General features: G+C 35.2%; 1 protein-coding gene across 3 annotated transcripts in view; it reads left to right on the top strand.

Annotated features, from left to right (window-relative positions):
- The window catches only part of LOC107659358 (receptor-type tyrosine-protein phosphatase N2-like), a 28,043-nt gene extending 13,310 nt beyond the window's left edge, over nucleotides 1–14,733 (top strand). The window contains exons 5-23 of one of the 3 annotated variants that reach the window (XM_016448283.1): nucleotides 585–702; nucleotides 973–1,282; nucleotides 1,492–1,824; nucleotides 1,900–1,943; nucleotides 3,124–3,449; nucleotides 4,125–4,211; nucleotides 4,748–4,827; nucleotides 4,948–5,012; nucleotides 5,626–5,838; nucleotides 5,933–6,130; nucleotides 6,995–7,142; nucleotides 7,282–7,355; nucleotides 7,972–8,049; nucleotides 8,279–8,398; nucleotides 9,534–9,700; nucleotides 11,124–11,177; nucleotides 13,841–13,905; nucleotides 14,024–14,097; nucleotides 14,184–14,733. In XM_016448283.1, coding sequence (XP_016303769.1) covers nucleotides 585–702; nucleotides 973–1,282; nucleotides 1,492–1,824; nucleotides 1,900–1,943; nucleotides 3,124–3,449; nucleotides 4,125–4,211; nucleotides 4,748–4,827; nucleotides 4,948–5,012; nucleotides 5,626–5,838; nucleotides 5,933–6,130; nucleotides 6,995–7,142; nucleotides 7,282–7,355; nucleotides 7,972–8,049; nucleotides 8,279–8,398; nucleotides 9,534–9,700; nucleotides 11,124–11,177; nucleotides 13,841–13,905; nucleotides 14,024–14,097; nucleotides 14,184–14,255 — 2,626 coding nt within the window. In that variant the 3' untranslated portion in view covers nucleotides 14,256–14,733. Of the gene's footprint in view, nucleotides 1–584; nucleotides 712–972; nucleotides 1,283–1,491; nucleotides 1,825–1,899; nucleotides 1,944–3,123; nucleotides 3,450–4,124; nucleotides 4,212–4,747; nucleotides 4,828–4,947; nucleotides 5,013–5,625; nucleotides 5,839–5,932; nucleotides 6,131–6,994; nucleotides 7,143–7,281; nucleotides 7,356–7,971; nucleotides 8,050–8,278; nucleotides 8,399–9,533; nucleotides 9,701–11,123; nucleotides 11,178–13,840; nucleotides 13,906–14,023; nucleotides 14,098–14,183 lie in introns of all 3 variants that reach the window. The other 2 variants (XM_016448275.1, XM_016448271.1) reach the window with 2 other exon arrangements.
- The last annotated feature ends 1,144 nt before the right edge of the window (nucleotides 14,734–15,877 follow it).

The following is a 15,877-nucleotide window of genomic DNA, read 5'->3' as shown; positions in this document are numbered from 1 at the left end:
ATATAACAAAGAGTGAAAAATTTAAGGGGGTCTGAATACTTTCCGTACCCACTGTATATATATATATATATATTTACACACACACACATATATGTATGTATGTATAAAATTTAATCTTAAGATGTTTATAATGCTACTCAGCATTTGGAGTGTGTGTGTGTGTTTCAGATGGTCCTACATTTTTCCATAAGTTTTCAAATAAATTTTAGTACGAAAGTCATTGATGAATAATGATTTGCTTGTGAAAATGTTTGTAGGCAGATTTCAAGCACAGTTAGTGAATGAGACCAAATGTTTTGTTAAAGGTTACGAGGGAACATAGATTTAAAAAAAAGTTCTCAGTTCAGTTAGATCAGTTTATCTGATTAAAAGTTACTTAAATGACACATAACTGATATAAGAGCAACTTCTCGATAAAAACTGTCCTCTGAGTACGAGGTTTAGCAACACAGTTTATTCTATTTTACAATACATAAAGTTTCAAAGGAGCTTTACAGAGAATGCAAGTTATCTCTGATTATTACCTGTGATTCACCTGCCAAATGATTCTTACAGTCGTGGCTTATGTCTTGATATTTTGACAGGCCGCAGGGTTATGGGACTGCTGTTGGGGACAGGAGAATGAAATCATCCGAGGCTGAGGTTAGGAAGACCCTGAAATACCTGCAGCATCTGGGACTGCTACCAAAATCATCACACAAGGTGAGTAAGGTGTGTATCTAGGGCTGTGCTTTTGGTTTTCAAGTGGTGACTGAACACAGTAGTAGAATTGTTTATCAAATAAAAGTGAAAAGAAATCTTGTCTTTAGGCCCAACAATATGCTAAATTATTATAATGACAGGCTGAATTGGAAAATGTATTTAAATTTGCTAAATGCATAAACACAGCAAGTGTGATTTACCAGTATATATGTTTTTAAGCTTATTATAATAGCTGATAATGGTTTAAATGTGTATGTTCATCCTGTGTAGGGGGCGGAGCTTCAATATTATCGCTCTGGAGAACCACGGCCTGAAAGTGACTCCTCCCCTCCTCGGTTCATTCCAGAGGTGCCCTATCAGTCACAGTCCTACGCTGACCTCAGCCAATACCAGAGCGATGCGGCACAAGTTCCCCAGCAGGAAGAGGGGTCAGACCTGCTCACAGCCGCTCTTCAGAAGTATCTTTCCAAGAACAAACCGCCTCAGCCTGATCTTGGGGACAGATCCAGAGCGGACCGACTCTACTTAAAAGATGGATCAACGAAGTCTTCCGCCAGTGACTCTCTTACACCCGTGGATGGTATGGTGTTATTTTCTCTTCCTTCTTGCACCTGTTCACCTTATCTGTCATCATTTACTTGTGTTATCTAAACCTGTATGACTTTCTTTTTTCTGTGAAAAACAAAAGGAGATAATTAACAGAATACAAATGTAGCCTAGAGTTTGTCAAGCTCTATAAAGGACAATAAAGTATTGTATTGTAAAGTGAGTATATTCACTTCTTCACAGAATCCTTCATCTGGAAAGTTCTGCGGAACGTGGGAAGGCACAGTGTGGATGTGAAGAGTCTGAAGGCAGCAGACCTGGATGAGCTTGCTGTTCTTATCGCAAATGCTCTGCAGGTGGTGGACAAGCAGGCAGGTCAAGGAGAAACACCCAGAGACCTGGAGACACAGCAGAGTCCTGAGGACAAGGCAGAAGACATGCAATATGAGGACCAGCATCCTGAGAGTTATGTAATGGATCAAGCCCCTGAAGACAGTGCTCAGAATCAGAGAGAAGAGAATGAGCAAAGTTCATCTGTCACTCAAAAGACAGTCCAAACCATCCCGCCTGTGACAGGTAACATCTTCTGAAGCAAAGCCGTCAATCATGCATAGGCAAGCATTTATAATGATCATGATGTTTCTCTTTCAGAGGGACAGACAGTAGTGGAGGAGAAGAGAACTATGGACAACAAGGTAGTGCTAGTGTTGGTTGTGTTAGGTCAGAAATATACTTTATGCCAGTACACAAATACAAACATTTTCTTCCCACTCTTAAGGTTAAATCTGTAAATCTATAAAGAAATATTTATTCAATTTAGTAAGAAAGTAGGATGAACCCAGAAAGACCCAACAAATGACTTGGAAAAGGGAAAAAATTAATTAATTAATAAAATAAATAAATATATATATATAGTATATATATATACTGTGTATATATAGATAGATTGGCTGCCAGTAGAATAATCACAACAAATTTTTATTTGCATTTTTATTATTAATTAAATTCTGTAAATGTTTGGAAAAAGCAATGTGTTAAACTAATTCTATTGATTTCTCAGGTTAACATGTTAACTTTGACAGCCATAAAAATATTTTGTATAATTTGTATATTTTGTTATATATTTTTAATATCTTTTTTTTCTTCCCAGTTTGAAAACTCTGTATCTAGATCATGATCTTGGTCAAAAGTCAAGCTAGTTTAATGTTCCAAAAACCAGCTTGATTTAGTATGACTTTTCAGATTTTCCTGCAGGGGACTGGTTGAATGTTAAATTACATTTCAGTTAAATAAATTAAAATAACAAATATTATGCATTGAATTTCCTTCAAGGATGGATTTACAGTGGGTACGGAAAGTATTCAGACCCCCTTAAATTTTTCACTCTTTGTTATATTGCAGCCATTTGCTAAAATCATTTAAGTTAATTTTTTTTTCCTCATTAATGTACACACAGCACCCCATATTGACAGAAAAACACAGAATCGTTGACATTTTTGCAGATTTATTAAAAAAGAACAACTGAAATATCACATGGTCCTAAGTATTCAGACCCTTTGCTCAGTATTTAGTAGAAGCACCCTTTTGATCTAATACAGCACCTGAGTTAAATATATGAGTGTCACAGCAAAGGGTCTGAATACTTAGGACCATGTGATATTTCAGTTTTTCGTTTTTAATAAATCTGCAAAAATGTCAACAATTCTGTGTTTTTCTGTCAATATGGGGTGCTGTGTGTACATTAATGAGGAAAAAAAATTAACTTAAATGATTTTAGCAAATGGCTGCAATATAACAAAGAGTGAAAAATTTAAGGGGGTCTGAATACTTTCCGTACCCACTGTACATTCCACCTGTGTTTACATCCTGTTTTAGCAGGATGTGGGCTTTTTAGGAAAGCTGCTGGAGTACCTGGATAAAACCTCCAGCTCAGAACCTGAGCCTGTTGATAAGGGGCAGGGTGTGTCTGTGGAGACGGTTCGTAGCCGAACGACACACCGGGAGGTGGGGATGCAGAAAAAGGCCGTAGAGAGAGTGGAGGAGGTAGAAGGCTGGGTCCAGGCAGCAGCTATAGCGCCCTCCTCTGCTCTGAAGGAAAACCCTGCACCACACCGCAAGAACATGAAAGTACAGGATCTTCAGCTGGATGTCCAGAGCAACGCTAAAAATGACATCTACGGATACATTATTACAGACACAGAGTGAGATATTTACATGTGACATTTACGCCCATTCTCTCTCAGTTAAATTCAGTGTCTTTTATTGGGCAGTTTCACTACACAATATTGCCAAACATTAGATCAGAATATGAGCAACACTGCTAAAATGTAAAATATAGACATAGTACAGACTTTGATGAGCATTTGGAAAAATTCCCACACCAAGGCTACATTTATAAAAAAATTAAATAATAATACAAATACAGTAATATGAAATATATATATATATATATATATATATTACCATGTAAAATAATATTTTTATATATATTTTAAAATGTAATTTATTCCTGTTATGGGAAAGCTGAATTTTCAGCTTCATTACTCCTGTCTTCAGTGTTACATGATTACTCAGAAATCATTATAATATGCTGATTGCTGCTCAAGAAACATTTCTGATTATTATCAATGTTGAAAATAGTTTATATTTTGTGGAAAATATGACACATTTTTTTAGGATTGTTTGATGTATAGAAAGTTCAAAAGAACAATTTTTTTTAAAATATTGTTTGTAATATTATTAATGTACAATAATAATTAAGTATTATTGTACATTAAAATAATTAAATAATTTTGCTTTTTTTTTATTGCATTAGAATCAATAGTTTTTAAGACCTCTTTAAAAAAAAATAAAAATTCTCTCTCTCTCTGGCTCAGAAATCTTCCCACTGATAAGGGTTTGTATCTGATGGAGTTGGTGGCTCGTAAAGCGAAGATTCGAATGACTGATTTCTCAGAGCTCTCGTGAGTCATTTATTATTTCTCAAATTACAATAACTTGCACTGTAGGTTTAGAATATAATGGTACATTTAGAAATTAAGTTGAGAAAAATATATAGTTAAGGCATATTGGAAGGCATATTTAAATCCTAGTAGTAGTTTTATAAACTGTATTTTTAATCTTTTAAAAATTATTTACTTTGTATATTTTAATTAAAATATCATAATTTGATCCTCTGGTGAAACAACAGACCATAAGCTCGCATTCAGATCTGCCTCCATCCATCAATAACCAATGGACAGAACCAAGTTCCCACCCTACATTTCTTTCTTTCTCAATTATTCAATTCACTTGAATGTACATCACACTTTTCATCATGACCTTTAAGTTCTGACAGGTCTGAAAATAATTTAATGTATGACTCTTTAGTTTTTAAAAACACAGTTTATTGTATTCATAAGTTTTATGGTTAAAACACTAGACGGTATATTTAATATATTTTGGACACTGACATGACTCCCCAAAATAATTTGCTGTTTTTTTTTTGCCATTTGTATAGTGTTGTTAGTCCAGCTGTGACATTTCAGGTCCGTCCAAATGCTCAGAACATCACTACAGCGGATGTGGCTAATGTGGCAGGTTAGTTTAGTGAGACTTAACTATGCACATGATATACAAGCTGAGCTCTTTCATGAATGTCTCTGTTCAGATTTATAAGTACTCTGATCTCCACTGATTCTGATTCTTCTCTTGTATCAGTCCATCAAAAGGATGAACTGGAGAAAGAAGCAAAAGTCAAGATTGTAGAGGCTGGAGTCACTGATGTAAGATTCTTTCCACTTTTTAAATTTCTTTGTCATTTTTCTCCAAGGATTTGATATTCCCATTTTTAAGTTAATATTCAAACAGAATAAAATACAATTCTGTAATTTGAATGTTTAAAATATGCTGTATAAAAACTACTGGTAGTCAAATCCATGTAAAAATTAAAATTTAGATTTCTTCAAATCACCACACTAAGTGTAACCTTATATGGAGAACCCCCCCCAAAAAAAGTTCTTCAAGAAAATTGCAAAATGGAGCCCATAAGTCCTGCAAGAAAGCTTAAGACTGTCAAATGGTTTATCTAGTAACATCATTAGGTTTTGAGACACTTGAAACATAAAATGAAGCTTCCCAAGCTCACAATAGGATCTGAGTGACCTTCAAAAGGATGCCTAGAGTTTCTCCACTGGTTTCTGCCAGTGTCTGGGGAAAAAAAGAACAAAACCAATAACATATTTGTACTTAGACCACAACTGTAGCATCCTCTTCTCTCTCTCTCTCTCTATATATATATATACTGTATATATCACAGACTTCAGAAAATAAATGCACTTTCAAATTTCTTTCACATGAAAGAAATGTATTTCAACTTGTCTTTCTGTTTCTTTCTAGAGGAGCAAACTGAATCAGATTCCCACTAAGTACAGTCGCTCCGAGTCTCTGAAGTTTCTGATTCTGACTGTGATTTCCATCATCTGTATAACTGGAGTGTTGCTAGCATCCAGCGTGGTCTACTGTCTGCGTCATCGCTCTCATCACAAACTCAAAGAGAAGCTCACCAACCTTGGCTCTGACCCCACCACTGACGCCACTGCTACCTACCAGGTACCAAAGAGCGTGTGTGTGTGTGTGTGTGCAGGGCTGCTTGTTTGAGATTATTTCTTTGATTGATATGAGATTTCCATCTCTTTCTCCCTAGGAACTGTGTAGGCAGCGAATGGCAGTAAAGCCTCCTGTAGAGAAGCCAGATCCTATTCATTCTTCTCGTATAAATAGTGTGTCATCTCAGCTGAGTGACGGCCCGATGCCAAGCCCCTCTGCACGCACTAGCACCTCCTCCTGGAGCGAAGAGCCCGCCCATTCCAACATGGACATCTCTACTGGTCACATGATACTGGTACATGCATAAACCAACACACGAGAACACTGTAAAAGTTTGAAAATGCAACACAGATGCCTTTATTCAGTGACAACTGGTGCCATGGTAAAGCTTATATCTTCACTCACAAACATTAAAAACTTTTTTCATTGAATGTATCATCATGCGTTGGCTTGTTAAATACCAATTAAAAAAAAACTACAAATTAAATTAAAATTAAATTAAATTAAAATAAAACAAAGAATAAACCCTCAAATGAAGTGAAAATTTGTATTAAATGTAGTTAAAAAAATTATTTTTGTCATTTATTTTTAAAAATGTATTATTGTTATTTCAGTTTCAATATTTGTAATAGTTATTAGAGCGAGGAATGACCAGTGAAGTTCATTAATATTTTATGAAAATTAAAATGCACAAATATATTTGGTGTGTAAAAAAATGAAATATATTGTTATTGTTTGTTAGTGGTTTGTGTCTAATTTAAAAGTTTGTTGTCAGTCATTTTTTTCATGTTTTTGAAAGAAGTCTTTTATCCTTGCCATGGCTGCATTTATTTAATTTAAAAAACAGTGAAAGCATAAAATATTGTGTAATATAATTATAATAGTGAATTACAGTTATTACAGTAGTGAAATAACTATTTTCTAGTTGTATATTTTCCAATTAAATTTATTCCTGTGATGGCAAAGCTGAATTTTCAGCAGCCATTAAACCTTTCTGAAATAAATTAATTTCTTTAAATAAAAAAAACATACTGACCCCAAACTATTTACAATTCCCTTTAAGTTTCCATTTAATTGGGGGCTATTAAATTATAATAATACTGGATAATGGCACAAGACTCACAAAACATCCTGTATGTTTCTTTATGCACTCATGTAGGCGTATATGGAGGACCACCTGAAAAATAAGACCCGTTTGGAGTCTGAGTGGGAGGCTCTCTGTGCGTACCAGGCCGAGCCCAATGCCACCAGCATCGGCCAGAGAGACGGCAACGTCAAGAAAAACCGCACAAGCACAGTCATAGCCTGTGAGTCACACACACAAACATATCCACTTTCAGGTGCTTTGTTTATTCATGTACTGTAACCATTAGTGTATTATTGCATTTCTGTGATGTAAATGAGTTTTTCAGAATTGAAAATAAAATTTGTTTGTTTTTTGTTTAGATGATCATTGCAGAATAACTCTGAAGGCGGAGAACAATCAAGGCAACTCGGACTACATCAATGCCAGCCCAATCGTGAGCCCAAACTACATATAATTCTTCAGAAACAAAGCAACAAATTATTACTCAAACAACACACTACACATATAATGCAAACTGCGTCACAAACTGGATAAACCATTAGGTGTAGGAAACTTTAACTTCAGTATGCTGCAGTGTGACTGCATCTGTAGAAAACACTTAGAGTAAATTACTTGGGATAGAAGGCATTGATTAACTGTCTGTGGACCAGTTAAGGCAAAAAACTAAGACCTGCTTCATCACCACTATGCCCTTGAGGAAGACACTTAACGGCTGGTTACTGAGCACTATTTGCTGTTATCACAGTTAATGTTATATTACAGAAATTTTGGCCATCGACCTATCACTCAGAAGCATGCAATATTGAAAACTGTACTGTGCAAATTGTGTGCAGTACGGATTTTATGACCACGTTTGCAGCATTAGCTGATTTGCATAAGTGAATCAGGTACTATAATGATGCAGACAGTGCATACAAATAAACTGTACTATTAGTGTGTGCAATTCATTCTTTGTGTTTTGAATGCTCATTCTCATGTGTATTATTTAAACTACATACAACCAGACTACATGTAATGCAGAAGGGTTTAACTGTGTTGTTTTCTCTTAGATGGATCATGACCCTCGTAATCCTGCATACATCGCCACTCAGGGCCCGCTGCCCTCCACCGTGGCTGACTTCTGGCAGGTAAACTGCGTTATGTGTTTGTAAGCTTACATCAATGTTTTTTTTGTCTTGTAGATCGTGTTGGAGAGTGTGTTCGTGTGTGTGATCTCTAACACAAGGTCTGAGAGAGTCTGTGTGTGTGTCTTGCAGATGGTCAGGAAGAGTGTGTACGGAATGTGTCTGTGTAGTGTGTGTGTTCTCGTGCAGATGGTCGTGCAGTGTGTATAATGTTGTGTGTGTTCTCTTGCAGATGGTCTGGGAGAGCGGGTGTGTGGTGATTGTCATGTTGACTCCTCTCACTGAGAACGGTGTGAAGCAGTGTTACCACTACTGGCCCGATGAAGGCTCCAACCTCTACCACATTTATGAGGTACCACACAAATACACTCTTTGCAGAGTGAGGATGACTGTGGCATTTTGTTCTGCTGTTTTGTGAATATTGACAAAAGAGTTAGCTTAGACAAAGTGTTTTCGGTCATATTTGGACATGGTACAAAATCACATGAAAATAGATTGGATTTGATCCAATCAGGTGCCAGAAAACATTTTTATCGATCTCCAGTTAGCAGCACCCTCCCAAATGCAATAATTGTGGACATTTATACATTTATTCCACAATCCTCTCAATGGATTGTGGATTAAATTTACACACTACAAATGTCTGCAAATGATAAATATGTCAGCACAGATCCTAAAATGTTTTCTGGGGCTTTGTATGGATCAAATCCAGTTTTTTTTTTTTTTTTGTATCTCTGATCATGTGCTTATGTATAAGCTGCTATTGCTTTGCCCTGCTAATGATCATAACTATGGCAAATGAAACATCATTTGACTCAAATGGATGAATATATAAGTAAAGAATATATTAAAAGAATCAATAAGTAAAACATGTAAATAACATTATTGCATTAATAATAGATAGAGAAGGCTAAATTATAGGGTTTAGGGTTGTTGTCTTAAATGCAAAGCCACTGGTAATCTCACTAAATTTTACAGTTCTTGTCAAGCCATTTCATATTGTAAAATGAATATGGAATTATTATTTTTATTTTTTTTGCCATACTGTATATGCACAGTCTGTGTTCTTTATAGAGGCTTAATGTTTAATATTGATTGCTTTTAAATTTTCAGGTTGTAAAGAATTTAAAATACAAAATGTTATTGTTCACCACAAAAAAAAAAAAAATTTGATCATCATTTACTCACACTTAAGTTGTTTCAGAACTGTATGAATTTCTTTCTTTTTTAAACACAAAGGAAGATATTTTGAGAAAATGTCTCATTTTCATTTTTGTGTGGAGTTTCCTTTTAAAGTGCCACGTAGTAATAACTGCAATTTAATGCAAATTCAGAAAACTATAATGGGGCAGACACAAAACAGTGACAAACATTTTGGGTTTGGCTTTCTGTATTTTTTATTCAGCCCTCTCTGTATATAGGAAGATTTTCACTTCTGTGTCATGCTGTTTGGTATATGAACTCTTTTTTCTCTCTCTCATATGTAGGTTAATCTGGTTTCTGAGCATGTGTGGTGTGATGATTTCCTGGTTCGGAGTTTTTACCTGAAGAACATGCAGACTAACGAGACCCGTACGGTCACACAGTTCCACTATCACACCTTGCTGAACGACCAAACACCCGAAACCAGCCAAACCCTGCTTGACTTCCGCAGGTGCGCCTATGAGAGCGTGTGCACGTGTTGCCTGTTTGTTGTGCGAGCGTGTGTGTGTGTGTGTGTCAGCTCCTGAGCGGTTGCCAGTGTCATTTTTGTGGTCGTGCAGCTAGTTCACTGGCTCCAGTTGCATAGTCACAAAAGTGATCATTGACAACTGCGACTCTGCATCCAAGTGCACCCTGGGATTCCAGCCCCTCCCTCTATCTCTCTCCACCCTAGATCTTTGTTCAACCTTTCTGTCTGCTAACATCTGACCTATGATTTCCTCCTTTTCTTCTCCTTACCTACAATTCTCTGCTCTCTCTGTTTTTTTTCTTATATATTCAGTTTTTCTCCTATCAGAATTGTTGTGCTTTGGTCCTGGCCCGGCCCCTGTTAATGTTCATTTGAATAAAGCCAGCAGCATAAACCAGTAACATGTCTGAAGCTAATATGACTGTGTGTTTGTGTGGGTCAGGTTTTGTCCTGACCAAACAACTTAGTAAATAGAATTATTTAATAAATAAATGAATTAATTTAGAATAATGAATAATGTTCGAAAGAAAATAAAAAAAAAAGCAGAGAGGTTTGCTTTAGGGTTAGGTTTAGGGGTTGGGGATGGAAAATATTGTTAGCTTAGTATAAAATGAATAAAGACCTTGTAAAAGCCCTCAACATGACAGAAAAGCAAACAACATGTGAGATTTGTCCTACGTAATTAATCTTTTTGAATCCCCAGTTTTTATAATCACTTTGATGTCAAAACCTTCTTTTAATACACTACTGTTCAAAAGTTTGGGGTCAGTAAGATTTTTTTTTATATAAATACTTTTATTCAGTAAGGATGCATTAAATTGATCAAAAGTGACAGTAAGCTATCTGTTCCAAATCAATGATGTCTTTTGTGCTTTCTGTTCATACAAGAATCTTAAAAAATGTCAAATGTAAAGTTCCCACAAAAATATTAAGCAGCACAACTGCTTTTAACACTGATAATAAGAAGAAATGTGTCTTGAACACCAAATCAGCATATTAGAATGATTTCTGAAGGATCATGTGACACTGAAACTGGAGTAATGATGCTGAAATGTCTGCTTTGCCATCACAGGAATAAATGAGATTTTAAAATATATAAAAATAGAAAGTAGTTCTTTTAAGATATAACAATATTTCACAATGTTACTGTTTTTACTGTATTTTTGATCAAATAAATGCCTTGGTGAGCATAAGAAACATATTTTTAAAATATTAAAACTCTTACTGACCCCAAACATTTCAACAGTAGTGTATTTATTTTTTTATTATATAAAAGATATGTAGCACTCCATCCTTTTCTATAGAGCTTAGCTGCATCTGAAATCTACTTTCAGTTTTCATATGTCTCTGTGTGTGTGTGTGTGTGTCTGTGTTTATGATTGTATGTATGTCTTCTTTCCAATAGGAAAGTAAACAAATGCTATCGTGGACGATCCTGCCCTGTCATTGTTCACTGCAGGCAAGTACAAACACACACTTGCAATAATGTGATATTCAATATATATTCTTTGACATTTATGCTGTAATATTACTTGCCATTAGAGATGCCACAAAACAGCCTCTGTTGTCAACTATATATAAAATATTTTATGCAAAAAGTAAAATACAGTAAATAAGGCATGTATTCAACATAAATGTTCACTAAATAAACAAAAGCAGAAGGATGCTAAATCATTTTCATACTTATATAACAATGCACAATAATAAAAAAGCTATTTTAAAATTAAATTTAAAACTCGACACAAACTCTCTGATGTTCCTCCTTCAAAGTGCCAAAATTAAAATCAGCAGACCATAACCAGGGCATTTTTGGGATAGAAAACAGGGTTTAAGTGTACAAAAGCTGAACTCGCCATCGCTGTGTTTGCAACAGTAGTTTTATGTGGTGGCCGCAACTACTAAAAGACAGATGGTTTTAGACAAACAAAACATGTTTGGCTATTTTCCCTGCCCATGGTGTCATGATGACATCAATGGGAAGGCAAAGTCATGCAAGAGGCAGAAAATGTTATTACATTTTGACTAAAGGGTAAAAAAGACAATATATTAAAGGAACAGTTCACCAAAAAATTCAAACATGTTGAAATTATACTCACCCTCAGGCCATCCAAGATGTAGATGAGTTTGTTTCTTCAACAGAACAGATTTGGAGATAATTAGCATTACATCACTTGCTCACCAATAGATCCTCTGCAGTGAATGGGTGCCGTCAGAATGAGAGTCCAAACAGCTGATAAAAACATCACAATAATCCACAAATTATCCACACAACTTCAGTCATCAATTTAATTTATATCAATTTTCATCAATTTATGTCTTGTGAAGTGCAAAGCTTCGTGTTTGTAATAAATCCAACATTAAGATGTCCATAATCCGTAATATTGCTTTCGCCAGTGAAAAAGTAATCTTGTCTGAATCAGGAGTGAAATATGCATCAGTGAAAACAGTTCTAAACAAATATGTCGGTTGATTTTCATGTGACAACAGGACAACAGGGATGGAATTTTACTTAATTTTATTAAAGATTATTGACTGGTATTTTGAACAGAAGTTTTCAATTTAAAAGTAAAAAGGCTGTCATGATGAATTTGTTTCTTACAAACATGGACTGGAGTCGTGTGGATTACTTGTAGATTATTGTGATGTTTTTATCAGCTGTTTGGACTCTCATTCTGATGGATATATTCTTTGACATTTATGCTGTAATATTACTTGCCATTAGAGATGCCACAAAACAGCCTCTGTTGTCAACTATATATAAAATATTTTATGCAAAAAGTAAAATACAGTAAATAAGGCATGTATTCAACATAAATGTTCACTAAATAAACAAAAGCAGAAGGATGCTAAATCATTTTCATACTTATATAACAATGCACAATAATAAAAAAGCTATTTTAAAATTAAATTTAAAACTCGACACAAACTCTCTGATGTTCCTCCTTCAAAGTGCCAAAATTAAAATCAGCAGACCATAACCAGGGCATTTTTGGGATAGAAAACAGGGTTTAAGTGTACAAAAGCTGAACTCGCCATCGCTGTGTTTGCAACAGTAGTTTTATGTGGTGGCCGCAACTACTAAAAGACAGATGGTTTTAGACAAACAAAACATGTTTGGCTATTTTCCCTGCCCATGGTGTCATGATGACATCAATGGGAAGGCAAAGTCATGCAAGAGGCAGAAAATGTTATTACATTTTGACTAAAGGGTAAAAAAGACAATATATTAAAGGAACAGTTCACCAAAAAATTCAAACATGTTGAAATTATACTCACCCTCAGGCCATCCAAGATGTAGATGAGTTTGTTTCTTCAACAGAACAGATTTGGAGATAATTAGCATTACATCACTTGCTCACCAATAGATCCTCTGCAGTGAATGGGTGCCGTCAGAATGAGAGTCCAAACAGCTGATAAAAACATCACAATAATCCACAAATTATCCACACAACTTCAGTCATCAATTTAATTTATATCAATTTTCATCAATTTATGTCTTGTGAAGTGCAAAGCTTCGTGTTTGTAATAAATCCAACATTAAGATGTCCATAATCCGTAATATTGCTTTCGCCAGTGAAAAAGTAATCTTGTCTGAATCAGGAGTGAAATATGCATCAGTGAAAACAGTTCTAAACAAATATGTCGGTTGATTTTCATGTGACAACAGGACAACAGGGATGGAATTTTACTTAATTTTATTAAAGATTATTGACTGGTATTTTGAACAGAAGTTTTCAATTTAAAAGTAAAAAGGCTGTCATGATGAATTTGTTTCTTACAAACATGGACTGGAGTCGTGTGGATTACTTGTGGATTATTGTGATGTTTTTATCAGCTGTTTGGACTCTCATTCTGATGGCACCCATTCACTGCAGAGGAGCCATTGGTGAGCTTGTGATGTAATGCTAAATTTCTCAAAAGCTGTTCCCATGAAGAAACAAACTCTTCTGTATCTTAGATGGCCTGACGGTGGGTACATTTTCAGCAAATTTTCATTTTTGGGTGAACTTAACATGCAACATTTTTTTTGGATTACTGACACTGAAAAAATAATCTGTAATTTGTCTTTTTTATCTATTTAATTATTTTTTACTTTTTTAAATCTTGCTTTTTGTCCATCAGTGACGGAGCTGGACGGACTGGGACGTACATTTTGATTGACATGGTGTTGAATAAAATGGCCAAAGGTAAAGACAAAGAAAGCTGATTATTAATTATCAGTGGGTGTTCAGTAATACTTTGCACATTGTGGACAGTCAGTATAAATACTGATTGAAATATGATACACAATTCTTTGCTTTACAGGTGCAAAAGAGATTGATATTGCTGCTACGCTGGAACACCTGAGAGACCAGAGACCCAACATGGTTCAGACCAAGGTATGTACACACACATACAAACAATAATACACTGAAACACACAATCTCTTTCATACTGACATGTACTGTGTCTGTGTCTTTCTCAGGATCAGTTTGAGTTTGCACTGACGACTGTAGCTGAAGAGGTGAACGCTATTCTCAAAGTCCTGCCACAGTGATACTTCCTTTCTTCCTCCCTCTCAGTTGTATAAAAACTCTTATCCCATTTCTGAGAAGATATATGTCCTATAGAAACTATTTTGTCTGTAAATGATTGGACTATATTCAGTAGTAATTAGGAATTGTGTATTGTTTCAGTTCTGTGTGATTATGAAAGCACATTCCTTTCATTTTTCGCCATGTCATTGTTTCAGATTTTAATTACTCTCTCATCGTTACTATTTCTATTGCATCACGCACAGAAAACTGGCCAGATCTGTTCTGAATATATAGATAATTGGAACTGAATTCATTAAATTAATCTGTATGTGCTTCGTTATTTAAGATTTAGAACTGTGTTTTATGGGTTGTGACAACTTCAGTTTATCTGATCATCAGAGACTCGTACAAAGCAGTAACATCTTGCATGTGAGATTATACCAAGAACACAACACTCTTAAGAATAAAGGTGCTTCACGATGCCATAGAAGAACCTTTTTGTCTAAATGGTTCCATAAAGAACCTTTAACATCTGAAGAACCTTTCTGTTTCACAAAAGGTTCTTTGTGGCGAAAGAAGGTTCTTCAGATTATAAAAAGGTAAGAAAGAGGTGGTTCTTTGAAGATCCTTTGACTGAATGGTTATTTGTGGAACCAGAAATGGTTCTTCTATGGCATCGCTGTGAAGAACATTTTAAGCACCTTTGTTTTTAAGAGTGAAGGAGAGAATTGCTGCCTTTCCAATCCAAGGAAACTTCACTTAATCAAGATGTTTAACTTTTATTATAAGACCTGAACTTCTATTATAAGACTAAAACTCTTGGGAAGTACTACCACTTTCATTTGGTATTAAAATTTAATCTGTGCACACAAACAGTGTGGATAGCAAGTAGAAGTGCATGCAAGACTTGTGCAGTTGTGCTTTATGAACTTACAGCAAACTTGTGCGTTAGAAAATGTAAACAAATAAAGACTAAATTGATGTTGTGTGATTCTAGCAAATTACAAATACAGTGTCTGATCTCCATGTTGTTATTGGGAAGTTTCATGAGTATAAGGAGGAGTTCATATCAGTAAACATCCACAAGAGCAATAAACATTCACGCAGGGAATGAGGTTCTGCATATTCTGATGCTCTTTGTGGATATGCAATTCATCTCTTAATACAGATATTAATGTGGCCTGTCCCCAATAGCACCTCTTACATCAAAAAGTAAACCTAGAGCAGGCTGTTCCTCCACTGTCTGCCAAGATTCATTACTGTAAAGAGACTTTGTGATGGGCTGGTTTGTCTCTCAAACATGTCTGTTTTGACTATATGAGTAATCGTTGTTAAAATCCCAGTGATAAGATTGATCATTACTAACAAGCTCATCTGTATGACTAAGTTTAGTCTGTGCGTATTTCAATTCAACATTAACAGACTATCAGTGTGTATTGCAACTGAATAATTGACGCTGTTTTGATCCTGTGCAGCTCCATAATAAAGTTTCATGTGTCTGTGAAGTAAAGCAAAAGTCCCTACTGTCCAGAGTGTTTAAACACACAGATGCACATTCATTCTGAACCATGTGTTTACACACAATTTAAGAAAACGCATAATCATGTAACCAATGATTTTTTAATTTGATATTGGTGAAAGC

Source organism: Sinocyclocheilus anshuiensis, unplaced genomic scaffold (genome assembly GCF_001515605.1).
Source record: "Sinocyclocheilus anshuiensis isolate Anshui unplaced genomic scaffold, SAMN03320099.WGS_v1.1 scaffold850, whole genome shotgun sequence".
Lineage (NCBI taxonomy): Eukaryota > Metazoa > Chordata > Actinopteri > Cypriniformes > Cyprinidae > Sinocyclocheilus > Sinocyclocheilus anshuiensis.
The sequence above is the reverse complement of the archived record's forward strand: the minus strand, read 5'-3'. Positions and strand labels throughout refer to the sequence as shown.